Below are 15084 nucleotides of genomic sequence, written 5' to 3'. Positions count from 1 at the left end.
TCCCATCAGCTAATAACATTAGCTACCCACCAATCCACAGGAACTTATCCTGAATCTATAGAACATTAGAAAATTATCACCAATACGTCCACGATTTCTAGAGCCACCTCCTTAAGTGGCCTGAGATGTGGACCATCAGGCCCTGGGGATTTATCAGCCTTCAGTCCCATCAGTCCACCCAACACCATTTCCTGCCTAATGTGAATCGCCTTCAGTTCCTCAGTCACCCTGGGTCCTCTGGCCACTAGTACATCTTGGAGATTGTTTGTGTCCTCCTTAGTGAAGATGGATCCAAAGTGCCTGTTCAACTCATCTGCCATTTCCTTGTTCCCCATAATAAATTCACCTGTTTCTGTCTTCAAGGAATCCACATTAACTATTGTTTTCCTCTGCACATACCTAAAGAAGCTTTTACTATCCTCCTTTATATTCTTGGCTAGCTTACCTTCGTACCTCATCTTTTCTCCCCGTATTGCCTTGTTACTTATCTTCTGTTGCTCTTTAAAATGTTTCTAATCCTCTGGCATCCCGCTCATCTTTGCTATGTTATACTACTCTTTTATTTTTATACTATCCCTGACTTCCCTTGTCAACCACGGTCACCTCTTGCTCCCCTTAGAATCTTTCTTCCTCTTTGGAATGAACTGATCCTGCACCTTCTGTATTATTCCCAGAAATACCTGCCACTGTTGTTCCACTGTCATCCCTGCTAGGGTATCTTTCCAGTCAACTTTGGCCAGCTCCTCCCTCAAGGCTCCATAGTCCCCTTTGTTCAACTGTAACACTGACACCTCCAATTTTACCTTCTCCCTCACAAATTGTAGATTATGATAGGAAAGATAATTAACGCCACACAAGGTCTTGTTTAATATGGGTGTCAGGGTTATGTGGGTCCTCCCACACTCCAAAGACCAGGTTAGATGTTTAATTGGTTTCGAATAAATATAAATTGTGTGTAGGATAGTGTTAGTGTGGGGGGATTGCTGGTCGGTGGGCCGAAGGGCCTGTTTCCACGCTGTAGTCCTAAACCAGGGGTGGGCAGCCTTGTTCTGCATAGGGGCTGGGACGCAAGTCTGTGAGCGGATGGCAGGCCACATCTATCACGTGTACACATGGATCCCGTCTCTATCCCGCCCCGGGTGGCAGGCATCAAATCACGTGTTCCCCTGACGATTATCCCCTGATAATCACGGGGGGGAAAATCCGCCTGCAGGCCGGATGATTTCGGGTTAGGGGCCGCAGTCGGCCCGGGGGCCACAGGTTGCCGACCCGTGCTCTAACTAACTAAACTAAACTAAACTAAATCAGCAGAATCAGTAGAAGAAAGAGGAAATAACAATAGATTACACAACGGGGTAATCATTTATCTAGGTTTAATTCTCTGGTAAAATTATAAGAATAATCCCATTTTGCCTGCATGACACTGGTGGGAAATTGAGCTGTGTTGCACTGACTATGACAGGCCACGAATGACAAGCTATTAACCTAAGATTTCAGGAGGAATGAACACACAGATGCATTGGTGTTAGATAGTACATTGGTCCTGTCAGCTGGTTAAGAGTGAGGTCAACCACATTGTGTTCAATGTCAAGGATTTAATGAACAGTAAGGTTTCAAGAGTGACCTTGGAGAGAAGATAAATTCAATTTCTTCCACAAATGAGATGTCACTCTGTGAGCTGCAGATTTTTTTCCCCTGAGTCTAACGTCTCTTGAGTGTTTGAGAAGCAGGTTAGTGAAAGAGTCGAGTTATACGTTGGTGCACGTTGGAAAATAGTGGAAAAAAAAGAGGTCATCGTGGGGGGGTGGTGTGGGGGGGTGGGGTGGTGTGGGGGGAGGGGTGGTGTGGGGGGAGGGGTGGTGTGGGGGGTTGGGGGGGGGTGGGGGGGAGGGGGTGGTGTGGGGGGAGGTGGTGGTGGGGGGGAAGGGGTGGGTGGGGGGATGGGTTGGTGTGGGGGGTCGGTGGTGTGGGGGAGGGGGTGGTGTGGGGGGAGGGGGTTTGGTGTGGGGGGAAGGGGTGTGTGGGGGGAGGGGGTGGTGTGGGGGGAGGGGTGGGTGGGGGGTCGGGTGGTGTGGGGGAGGGGGGTGGTGTGGGGGGGAGGGGGTGGTGTGGGGGGGGGGGTGGTGTGGGGGTGGAGGGGGTGGTGTGTGGGGGAGGGGTGTGGTGTGGGGGGGAGGGGGTGGTGGGGGGAGGGGGTGCTGTGGGGGGAAGGGGTGGTGTGATACAGGGTAGCGTTTTTGCACAAATGTAATTACAATGTTGACCGGAAATGATACAATAGACAATAGACAGTAGGTGCAGGATGAGGCCATTCGGCCCTTCAAGCCAGCACTGCCATTCAATGTGATCATGGCTAATCATCCCCAACAGTAGTCCCGTTCCTGCCCTTCTCCCCATATCCCCTGCCTCGACAGAAAATTCCACAGACTCACCACTCTCTGTGAGAAAAGTGTTTCCCTCGTCTCCGTTCTAAATGGCTTACTCCTTATTCTTAAACTGTGGCCCCTGGTTCTGGACTCCCCCAACATTGGGAACATGTTTCCTGCCCCTAGTGTGTCCAAACCCTTAACAATCTTATACGTTTCAATAAGATTCCCTCTCATCCTTCTAAACTCCAGAGTGTACAAAGCCCGACTGCTCCATTCTCTCAGCATATGACAGTCCCATCATCCCGGGAATTAACCTTGTAAACCTACGCTGCACTCATATAGCAAAGATGTCCCTCCTCCAAATTAGGGGACCAAAACTGCACACAATACTCCAGGTGTGGTCTCACTATTGGCTCTGTACAACTGCGAAGGACCTCTTTGCTCCTATATTCGATTCCGGGTCTTTTATAAAGGCCAACAAGTTAGCTTTTCTTCACTACCTGCTGTACCTGCATGCTTACTTTCATAGACTGATGTACAAGGACCCCCAGATCCCGGTATGAACTGCCCCTTTTCCCAACTTGACGGCATTTAGATAGTAATCTGCCTTCATGTTTTTGCCACCAAAGTGGATAACCTCACATTTATCCTCATTAAACTTCATCTGCCATGCATCTGCCCACACCCCCAACCTGTCCACGTCACCCTGCATTCTCATAGCATCCTCCTCACAGTTCACACTGCCACCCAGCTTGGTGTCATCTGCAAATTTGCTAATGTTACTTTGATTCCCTTCATCCAAATCATTGATGTATATTGTAAATAGCTGCGGTCCCAGCACCAAGCCTTGCGGTACCCCACTAGTCACTGCCTGCCATTCTGAAAGGGACTCGTTAATCCCTACTCTTTGTTTCCTGTCTGCCAACCACTTCTCTATCCATGTCAGCACTCTACCCCCAATACCATGTGCCCTCATTTTGCCCACTAATCTCCTATGTGGGACCTTATCAAATGGACTGTTCCCTGAAATCTTTCAGAGCCGGTGTAAGAGCAAGTAATTATTCTGAACGACTGTATGTTGACATGACGTTAATGTATCAACACCGGTCCTGTCTCCTAATGTTAACAGCAGTGTACAGGAACAGAATAGCCATGGGCGGCAATGTGGCGCAGTGGAAGAGTTGCTGCCTCACAGCGCCAGAGACCCGGGTTCGATCCTGACTACGGGTGCTGTCTGTACGGAGTTTGTACGTTCTCCCCACGACATGCGTGTGTTTTACAGGGTTACAGGGTTTACAGGGTTTCCTTTATTGTCATTCAGACCGAAGTCTGAACGTATTTTCGTGCCTGCAGGTCATACATACATACAATACAATAAAAAACACAATAAACACATATTAACATCCACCACAGTGAGTCCACATAGCACCTTCTCACTGTGATGGAGAACAAAAGTCTTAGGTCTGCAGTCTCTTCCCTCCTCTTCTCTCTCTGCGCTGAGGCGATACCCACCGGGCGATTGTAGCAAACAGTCCCGCGCTCAAACACGGGGTGGTCGAAGCTGCCGTCCACCAGTCCTGCTGACACAGCCGCTGGCCCGCGGCCGAACCCCCGGACTCAGGTCACCGCCGCCAGAACGCCATCCCAGCCACCGGAGCACCGTTCCAGCCCCGAGCCGGATCGCCCTCACGTGAGTGGCCGTTACTGTCTCAGCCTCGCGCCAGGCCGCCCCGACATGGCGCCGCTCCTCCCTTGGGCCGGGCAGCCCCGACATGGGCGCCGCTCCTCCCTCGTTCTGGGCATCCCCGACATGGGCGCCGCACCTCCCCGAGCTCGGCGCACCCTCCGACGGGAGCACCGTTCCTTCCTCGGACCAGGCCGCCCCCCTGGAGCGTCACAGCCCCTCACGGAAGCCCTGTTCCAGCCCCGAGCCGGGCCGTCCTCACGAGAGCGAGCTCAGGGCGAGTCCTTGCGGGCTCTGCCTCCTGAGCCTCGAGGTCGCCAGCTCCGCCATTAGGCCTCAGCGCAGAAGGAGGCAGAGAAGGGGAATACGACAAAAAAGTCGCATTCCCCCACAGGGAGAGACAGCAAGCCCCGTTTCAACCCCCCCCCCCCCAAAACACAAACTAAAAAACTGGACTAGCCAAAACGAAATAACAACACAAAAAAAGCAAAACAACGGACTGCAGGTGAGCCGCTGCTGCCAGGGCAGCGCCGCCACTTAGGATGCTCCAGTTTCCTCCCTCACCCGAAAGCCATACAGGTTTGTAGGTTATTGGCTTCAGTAAATTGTAAATTGTCCCCGATGTGTGTAGGGTAGTGTTAGTATGCGAGACTCGATGGGCTGAAGGGCCTGTTTCCACGCTGTATCTCTAAACTAAATTAAACTACACTAAGGTAGTCAAAAATGCTGGAGAAACTCAGCAGGTGAGGCAGCATCTATGGAGCGAAGGAATGGGTGAGGTTTCGGGTCGAAGAAGGGTCTGAAGAAGTCTGAAGTCTGACGAAGGGTCTCGACCCGAAACATCACCTATTCCTTTGCTCCAAAGATGCTGCCTCACCCGCTGCACTTTTGTCCACCTTCGATTTTTCCAGCATCTGCAGTTCTTCCTTAAACTAAACTGAAGTATCTTTACATGCTGCCGGCTATTACAAAAGCAAACCCCTCTCTCCCCAAGCACCAGCAAGAATTAACACTGATTTTCACTTCGGTACAGTATACTGCTGGAGAGCTGTGGCCTCCAGCTGCACAGAGGGTTCAACGGTATGATTGCTTTTTGCTTTTCCTTTTCATAGCAGACAATAGACAATAGACAATAGGTGCAGGAGTAGGCCATTTGGCCCTTCGAGCCATTCAATGTGATCATGGCTGATCATCCACAATCAGTACCCCGTTCCTGCCTTCTCCCCATATCCCCTGACTCCGCTATTTTTAAGAGCCCTATCTAGCTCTCTCTTGAAAGTATCCAGAGAACCGGCCTCCACCGCCCTCTGAGGCTGAGAATTCCACAGACTCACCACTCTCTATGAGAAAAAGTGTTTCCTCGTCTCCGTTCTAAATGACTTACTCCTTATTCTTAAACTGTGGCCCCTGGTTCTGGACTCCCCCAACATCGGGAACATGTTTCCTGCCTCTAGTGTGTCAAAGCCCTTAACAATCTTATATGTTTCAATGGGAATACCTCTCATCCTTCTAAACTCCAGTGTACAAGCCCAGTCGCTCCATTCTCTCAGCATATGACAGTCCCGCCATCCCGGGAATTAACCTTGTAAACCTTGTAACAGACCTATTTGTATTACAGAGTGTGAAGCTGAGTCAGTCTGTGAGAAGGAATCCCACCCGGCCACGGAGAAGCATTAAGGCCCAGCATCTGGCTTTGAAGTAAGGATGTCATTTTCTTTTAAACCAAGTGCCTATTTTATGATCCATAAGTGATAGGAGCGGTATTAGGCCATTCGGCCTGTCGAGTCTACTCCGCCATTCAATCATGGCTGATCTATCTCTCCCTCCTAACCCCATTCTCCTGCCTTCTCCCCATAACCCCTGACAGAATAGATTACAAAGATTCAGGGCGGCACGGTGGCGCATCGGTTCAGCTGCTGTCTTCACAGCGCTTGCGGCGCCAGAGACCCGGGTTCGATCCCGACTACGGGTGCTGTCTGTGCGGAGTTTGTACGTTCTCCCCGGACCTGCGTGGGTTTTCTCCGAGATCTTTGGTTTCCTCCCACACTCCAAAGACGTGCAGGTTTGTAGGTTAATTGGTTAGGTGTAGTCCCTAGTGCGTATAGGATAGTGTTAATGCTCGGGGATCGCTGGTCGGCGCGGACTCGGTGGGCCGAAGGGCCTGTTTCTGCACTGCATCTCCAAACTAAATAATTGAGGGGCTTTGATGAGATTACACTGAGGGCTAGCATCGACTTGATGGACCAAATTGCCTCCTATTATGCAGCAAAGTAATAAGAATTACTGTTAATGAGCTTATTGTGGACAATTGGGCTCTAATCAACGTCAAGCTAAACATTCTAGTCTGGCTGCAAAGTCCTTTGGAAAGACCAGAGAAATTTCCTTTGGAAATACAGAAATCCCCAAACTGTCAAGCATATTGTACTGGTTTTCTGGAATTGCAGACCCAAAACATAACACAACATCTGTTGATTTTATCACAGTATTCGGGCTGAATTCATCTTTCTGAGCTGGGTTCTCATTTGAGTTTCAATGTTCCCCTCACACTTGGAAGTTGTTCATAAATTCAGAAGTTCTCGAGGCAGAATTAGGCCATTCGGCCCATCAAGTCTACTCCGCCATTCAATCGTGGCTGATCTATCTCTCCCTCTCAACCCCATTTTCCTGCCATCCCCCCCATAACCCCTGACACCCGTACTAATCAATGATCTGTCATTCTCCACCTTAACAATATCCATTGAAACATATAAGATTATTAAGGGTTTGGACACGCTAGAGGCAGGAAACATGTTCCCGATGTTGGGGGAGTCCAGAACCAGGGGCCGCAGTTTAAGAATAAGGAGTAAGCCATTTAGAACGGAGACAAGGAAACACTTTTTCTCACAGAGAGTTGTGAGTCTGTGGAATTCTCTGCCTCAGAGGAGGGTGGAGGCCGGTTCTCTGGATAATTTCAAGAGAGAGCTAGATAGGGCTCTTAAAGATAGCGGAGTCAGGGGATATGGGGAGAAGGCAGGAAACGAGGTACTGATTGTGGATGATCAGCCATGATCACATTGAATGGTGGTGCTGGCTCGGTGCTGACTCCTGCACCTATTTTCTATGTTTCTATGTCTATTGTCTATTGTCATTGACTTGGCTTCCACAGCCTTCTGTGCCAATGAAGTCCACTGTGACAATGTTAGGCCACAGTTGTATTTGAGAAGCAGAGGAGACTCTGGCTGTCTGACTGACCTCCTGATTACATTTTATCTTTGTATGCCTCATTGTCAGCTTCCCCCAGCTGGCAACGATCCAATCCACATAGTCCTTGAACATCGTCCTCTTTAATAGCTCTTTGTCACTCCTCACCCTTCCATATCTCTGTGTCTCCCTCTCCCCTCACTCTCAATCTGTAGAAGGGTCTCGACCCGAAATGTCACCCATTCCTTCTATCCAGAGATGCTGGATGTGGAGAGGATGTTTCCACTAGTGAGAAAGTCTAGGGTGTGGCCCAACTGCGCTGGGCCACTCACTGGCAATGGAGGAGGCCCCGGACAGAAAGGTCGGATTCGGAATAGGAGGGGAAGTTGAGTCGAGACCCGAAACGTTGCCTATTTCCTTCGCTCCATAGATGCTGCCTCACCCGCTGAGTTTCTCCAGCATTTTTGTCTACCTTCGATTTTCCAGCATCTGCAGTTCCTTCTTAAACTATCTCCACCCTCACTTTTCGCATAGGTTTTTTTTAGTTTAGAGATACAGCGCGGAAACAGGCCTTTCGGCCCACTGAGCCCGTGCCGACCAGCGATTCCCGCACATTAACACACTAGGCACAATTTACATTTACACCAAGCCAATTAACCTGCAAACTTACACGTCTTTGGTGTGTGGGAGGAAATCGAAGATCTCAGAGAAAACCCACGCAGGTCACGGGGAGAACGTACAAACTCCGTACAGACAGCACCCGTAGTCAGGATCGAACCCGGGTCTCTGGCACTGCATTCGCAGTAAGACAGCAACTCTACCGCTGCGCCACCTGGCTGCTTGGTTGCACCAAGCTGCACCAACCTACTCTGTAGATGCTTGTGTAACCACTCGCCTAACAATAACACCATTGCAAATCAGCAGGTGCCTTCAGAGCTCTCAGTTATTCACGAGGACAGACCAGGCCAACAGAACCGCAAGGATATGCTCACAGAACCCTACCGAGGACAGGTTGCTGTTGCCATCATCGTTTATCAGTGGCAGTCCATTTCTTCTTCCACGGATGTCGTCGTCTCTGGGAAAGGTCCACCTGGCCGGCCAATGGGGTAAGTTTTACGCATGTATGTTTTAGGGCAGATGTCGTCAAGTTGGAAAAGGCACAGAGATTTACGAGGACCTCAGCGGGTGAGGCAGCATCTATGGTGCAAAGTAAATAGGCGGCGTTCAATACAATCAGGCCACACACAAATACAATGGGTGGAATGAGGAGAAAAGTACCAAGAGACACCCTAGCGGTATGAACATTGACTTCTCCATTTTCAGGTAGTCCTTGCATTCTCCCTTCTTCCCCTCCCCTTCCCAGCTCTCCCACAGCCTACTGTGTTCACGTCTTCCTTTCTTCTTCCCACCCCCCCCCCCCCCCCGACATCAGTCTGAAGAAGGGTCTCAACCCGAAACGTTGCCTATTCCTTCGCTCCATAAATGCTGCCTCACCAGCTGAGTTTCTCCAGCATTTTTGCAAACCTTCCATTTTCCAGCGTCTGCAGTTCCTTCTTAGAGATTTACAAGGATGTTGCCAGGACTAAAGGGTCTGAGCTACAGGAAGAGGTTGAGTAGACTGCGACTCTATTCCTGTGATCATACAGAGGTGTATATAACCATGAGAGGAATAGATCGGGTAGAAGCACAGAGACTCCTGCTCAGAGTAGAGGAATCGAGGACCAGAGGGCATAGGTTCAAGGTGAAGGGGAAAAGATTTAATAGGAATCTGAGGGGTAATGTTTTTACACAAAGGGTGGTGGGTGTATGGAACAAGCTGCCAGAGGAGGTAGTTGAGGCTGGGACTACCCCAATGTTGAAGAAACATAGACAGGTACATGGATAGGACAGGTTTGGAGGGATATGGACCAACTGCGGGTAGGTGGGACTAGTGTAGCTGGGACATGTTGGCCGGTGTGGGCGAGTTGGGCCGAAGGGCCTGTTTCCATGCTCTCTGACTCTATGAGTATGCTGTAATCTTCAAGTTCAAACTGGTTACCTCCAGGATCATGAGTTGAGGACAACTATTCAATCTCATAGATCTTTAAGCTTCATACTAACACGGTCACTTTGCAATTAGTACAGCACAATCCTGTCTGTGCCAAACGCAATGCCAAGCTGAATGCAAGAGTCAAGAGTGTTTTATTGTTATATGTCCCAGATGGGACAATGAAATTCTTACTTGCTGCAGCACGACACAATATGTGAATATGTAAACATAGTACATGATGGGGGAAGAGAGAGAAAATTAAATGTTCAATAAATAACAAATATAGTACAATAATAATATACTTTGCAGTTCAGAGCTCAGAGCTTATTCGCTGTTGTGTTTAATAGCCTGTTGGCTGCAGGGAAGAAGCTGTTCCTGAACCTGGACGTTACAGTTTTCAGGCTCCTGTACCTTCTTCCCGATGGCAGTGGTGAGATGAGTGTGTGGCCAGGATGGTTTTGTTGAGGCAGCGACTGCGATAGATCCCTTCGATGGTGGGGAGGTCAAAGCCGTTGATGGACTGGGCAGTGGTCACTACTTTATGTAATCTTTTTCACTCCTGGACGTTCGTTGCCGAACCAGGCCACGATGCAACCAGTCAGAATGTTCTCTACCGTGCACCTGTAGCAGTTTAGGAGAATGTCCTTAACTCATCTCCTCTGCCTGCATGCGGTCCACATCCCTCCATGCCCCGCGTACCCATACCTTTGTAAAAGCCGACGATAGACACAAAAAGCTAGAGTATCTCAGCGGGACAGGCAGCATCTCTGAAGAGAAGGAATGGGTGACGTTTGGGGTCGAGATCCTTCTTCAGACTGGTTAGGGGCAAGAGAAACAAGGGATATAGATGGTGATGTGGAGAGATAAAGAACAATGAATAAAAGACATGCAGAAAGGTAACGACAATAAAGGTAACAGGCCATTGTTAGCTGTTTGTAGGGTGAAAATGAGAAGCTGGTGTGACAACACCTCTAAAGCCCCTGTCCCACTTCGACCTAAACAGGGGACAAGGGCTTAAGACACCACTATCGCACCTGCCTCCTGTGACTAAGGGGGGAATTTATGCTTGGATTCATAGAATGTGAGCAATATGCTAAACAAATACCTTTCATAGGTATTCACCAAGGATAAGGGCATGGAGGACAGTGGAATCAGTGTGGGTATGCTCATATGCTCAAGCCAGTTAACCTAGAAACCTGCACGTCTTTGGAGTGTGGGAGGAAACCAGAGCACCTGGAGAAAAACCCACGCAGGTCACGGGGAGAACGTACAGACTCCGTACAGACAGCGCCCGTAGTCGGGATCGAACGTGGGTCTCCGGCGCTGTGAGGAAGTAGCGCTACCGTTGGCCACCGTGCCGCCCTGTCAATAGACAATAGACAACAGGTGCAGGAGGAGGCCATGCGGCCCTTCGAGCCAGCACCGCCATTCAATGTGATCATGGCTGATCATCCACAATCAGTACCCCGTTCCTGCCTTCTCCCCATATCCCCTGACTCCGCTATCTTTAAAAGCCCTATCTAGCTCTCTCTTGAAAGTATCCAGAGAAGCGTCCTCCACCACCCTCTGAGGCAGAGAATTCCACAGACTCTGTCACGCTGCATAACTCTGTGGAGCTTCCTGTAATTTCAACGCAACCTTTCTCATTTAAACAGCGGGCGAAGCATTTGCAGTTTGGGAAACCTCTCCGCTTCAGTCGAATGTGTCGGCATTGTCATTCTCTGTCTGGTGCAGGGACCCCACTCTGTGCACGACATACTTCCGCGCACAATAAACGAGATCGAGGGATTTCTGATGGTGTTGACTGATGGAGCCAGGAATCGGGGCCAGGATACCATGACAACTTCGCAGTGTGGTGTGAGATCGTTCGCATCTGACTGAGCAAAGCCGACAAGGACTCTGATTAAACCTGAAAGGCAATCCCTTCCCTTCATGAAGTGTCAACCTAGATTAATGTAACCGTTGATAACTACAGCCTGCATTTATATTGTTCTCCTGTCAATGAGGAAAAGATCTCCACAATGAAGAGGCTTCAGACTGATCTTCTGTTTAAACAAGTCACTGATTAAATCTGGGCAGTGGGCAGGTGCTATAGACCTGTGGGCAGTGGGCAGGTGCTATAGACCTGTGGGCAGTGGGCAGGTGCTATAGACCTGTGGGCAGTGGGCAGGTGGTATAGACCTGTGGGCAGTGGGCAGGTGCTATAGACCTGTGGGCAGGTGCTATAGACCTGTGGGCAGTGGGCAGGTGCTATAGACCTGTGGCCAGTGGGCAGGTGCTATAGACCTGTGGACAGTGGGCAGGTGCTATAGACCTGTGGGCAGTGGGCAGGTGCTATAGACCTGTGGGCAGTGGGCAGGTGCTATAGACCTGTGGGCAGTGGGCAGGTGGTATAGACCTGTGGGCAGGTGGTATAGACCTGTGGGCGGGCACTGCGCAGGTGCGATAGACCTGTGGGCAGGTGGTATAGACCTGTGGGCAGTGGGCAGGTGCTATAGACCAGCACGGGAAGGTAGACGCTCCCGCCCCCAAGGGTCTCGGGCAGATGGGGCTCGTCAGCCTGGCAAGGCAGCCCATCTAGGAGAGGGAAAACTCTGATTTAAAACCTCCACTGCCTTGTGGCCATATCCAGTCATGGAAAAGGCTCCTGGAGTAAACCTCAAGAAAATCCGGAGTCGGAGCCCCTAAGGCAGTTTGTCGTTGTCTACAACCTCGCTCTGGCAGCTCCTGCGATGGCGCTGGTGCCAAACTGTAACGGCCCTGCTGTTCCTTTGGATCGATCAGCGACGTGGAGAGGGGGGATGTGCTGCATGGGCAACAGCCTGTCCTCCATATGACATCGATCGCCCAGGCTTGCATCCGACCAGGATGCATCACCCATGGTCAGTCATGACCGAGGGGGGCCTACACTACTACTGATTAAGAAAAGATGAACAGATTAATGGAATTCCGATATCCAGAAACAATCTGTGTTGATCAATGATGACTAGTAGATTAACAGCTGCGCAGATTTGTACCACAATTATCTTACACATTCTTCTGGAGAGGAGGCAGGGCCAAAGACGAACATTAAAAAAGACACAAAGTGCTGGAGTAACTCAGCGGGGCAGGCACATCTCCTGAGAACATGGAAAGGTGATGTTTCCGGTCGGGAGCTTTCAGATTGATTGTGGTTGAACTATGAATCGGATGTACAAAGGGACTTGGGAGTGCTGCTGAAGAATTGTCAAAAAGTTAATTTGCAAGTTGAATCAGCAGCAAGGAAGGCAAACACAATGCTAGCATGTATTATAAGAGGACAAGAATGCAAAAACCGGGATGTTATGATCAGGCTCTCTAAGGCGCTGGTCAGGCCGCACATGGAATATCGTGAGCAATTTTGGGCCCCATATCTGAGGAAGGATGGATGTGCTGGCTATGGAGAGGGTCCAGAGGAGGTTTACGAGAGTGATCCCAGGAATGAGTGAGTTAACCTATGATGAGCATTCGTCGGCACTGGGCCTGTACTCACTGGAGTTTAGAAGGATGAGAGGAAACCTCATTAATTCTTACCGAATAGTGAAATACCTGAATAAAGTGGATGTGGAGAGGATGTTTCCACTAGTGGGAGAGTCTAGGGCCAGAGGTCTTAGCCTCAGAATTAAAGTACGTTCCTTTAGGAAGAAGAAGAGCAGGAATTTCTTTAGTCAGAGGGTGGTGAATCTGTGGAATTCTTTGCCACAGAAGGCTGCGGAGGCCAAGTCAATGGAAGTTTGTGAGGCAGAGATAGATTGTTGATTAGTACGGGTGTCAGTAGTTATGGAGAGAAGGCAGGAGAATGGGATTAGAAGGGAAAGATAGATCAGCCATGATTGAATGGCGGGGTAGACTTGATGGGCCAAATGGCCAAATTCTGCTCCTATCACATGACATTAAAACGCTGTCTGTCTATTTCCTCCTCGGATATTGCCTGAGCCGCTGAGCTCCTCCAGCACTGCTGATGTTTGACTTTATCAACGCCTTTATTGTATGGAAACTTAAGGGCCTGTCCCACGATGCGAGTTCACCCAAGAGCTCTCCCGAGTTTAAAAAAAATCAAACTCGTGGTACCTCATCACGAATATTTTTTACTCCTGGAAATTTTTCACACTGTTGAAAAAACTTGACGAGTTTCCGCGTTTCCCGAGTCCCTGCCGTTAGCGTTACGAGCCGCTAAGAGACGTCCCCGAGCTCCGACGTACCCGCTACGTACATTCTATGTGCTTGCCGCGAGTTTGATTTTTTTTAAAGTCGGGAGAGCTCTTGGGTAAACTCGTACAGTGGGACAGGCCCTTTACATTGTTCCCCAAAGGTAGCAGTGATGGCTTGTAATTAGTTGATGCAGGAGCATTATGATTCTAAATTGTTCCCAGTGTAGCCAAACATAATGACACATCATATTGTTTGAACACTCAAAGGATTTAATACGAGGACATGCAAGACAGTGGTGTGAAATTACACTACTGTAGTGTTAAATTTATTCAAAATTACAGTTCAGTTCAGTTTGGTTTATTGTCACGTGTACCGAGGTACAGTCAAAAGCTTTTGTTGCGTGCTATCCAGTCAGCGGAATGACAATACATGATTACAATCAAGCCATTTACAGTGTGTTGATAAACGATAAGTGCAAGGTAAAGCCAGCAAAGTCCGATCGAGGATAGTCTGAGGGTCACCAGAGAGGTAGATAGTAGTTCAGGACTGCTCTCTGGTTGTGGTAGGATCTTTCAGATGCCTGAATACAGCTGGGAAGAAACTGTCCCTGAATCTGGAGGTGTGTGTTTTCACACTTCTGTACCTCTTGCCTGATGGGAGAGGGGAGTAGGATGCATATTAAAGGATGCACAGCAGCACAGCGGTAGAGTTACTGCCTCGCAGCGCCAGAGACCCGGGTCCCACCCCGACCATGTGCAGAGTTTGTACTTTTGTCCTGTGACCCGGGTGTTCTCCGGGCGCTCCCGTTCCCACATTTCAAAGACGTGCAGAGTTGTGCAGAGACGTGCAGATGAAGGGTCTCGACCCGAAACGTCACCTATTCCTTTTCCTCAGGATTGTCGTATGACCCCGCTGAGTTACTCCAGCATTTTGTGTCTATCTTCGGGGTGTAAACTATCATCTGCAGTTCCTTCTTACAGATGTGTTGGTTAATTGGCTTCTGTAAATTTCCCCACGTGTATAGGATGTGAAACTGGAAAAATATAGAGCTAGCTTAGAGGTGGTCGGCCAGAACTCAGTAAATCAAAAGGAGCCTGGTTCCATGCTCAATAAAATATTATTCTGTGAACATCTTTAAATAGTTTGTGGTTGGTGGGTAATCTGACCGGTTTGATTATTCTAACTTACTGTTTCTATTTTGTTTCAGGATACAAGATGCCGAGACTGAATACAGCTTTGGGGAATGATCTAGTTTCTAGGACATTGGAGCTAAAACAGAGGAGAGATGCCAACGACCCCAGCAAAGCGGTAGGAAAGATACAATCACACAACACACACTACTTTGTTATATTGGCTGCTGCTGGGAGAATTATCTTTGTTTTTGAGTATTCGATGCTCAACACCATCTTCCCAAGGTCAGTTAGCTTTGGCCAGGGGTGGGCAACGATGTTCTGCATAGGGGCCGGGACGCACATCTGTGAGCGGATGGCGGGCCACATCTATCACGTGTACACACGGATCCCGCCCCCATCCCGCCCCGGATGGCAGGCATCAAATCACGTGTTCACAGAAGGTGGACAAAAATGCTGGAGAAACTCAGCGGGTGAGGCAGCCTCGTGCAATCCCTGTACGTCTACCTTCGATTTTTCCAG

At 49.4% G+C, this 15084-nt stretch overlaps 1 protein-coding gene across 1 annotated transcript in view; it reads left to right on the top strand.

Moving 5' to 3' along the window:
- Positions 1-14856, top strand: part of LOC116976544 — a 105718-nt gene extending 90862 nt beyond the window's left edge. The window contains exons 6-9 of the mRNA XM_033026433.1: positions 5672-5751; positions 8155-8339; positions 14640-14740; positions 14848-14856. Coding sequence (XP_032882324.1) covers positions 5672-5751; positions 8155-8339; positions 14640-14740; positions 14848-14856 — 375 coding nt within the window. The remainder of the gene's footprint in view (positions 1-5671; positions 5752-8154; positions 8340-14639; positions 14741-14847) is intronic.
- Positions 14857-15084: the final 228 nt, after the last annotated feature.

Source organism: Amblyraja radiata, chromosome 8 (assembly GCF_010909765.2).
Source record: "Amblyraja radiata isolate CabotCenter1 chromosome 8, sAmbRad1.1.pri, whole genome shotgun sequence".
In the NCBI taxonomy this organism is placed as follows: Eukaryota; Metazoa; Chordata; class Chondrichthyes; order Rajiformes; family Rajidae; genus Amblyraja; species Amblyraja radiata.
The sequence above is the reverse complement of the archived record's forward strand: the minus strand, read 5'-3'. Positions and strand labels throughout refer to the sequence as shown.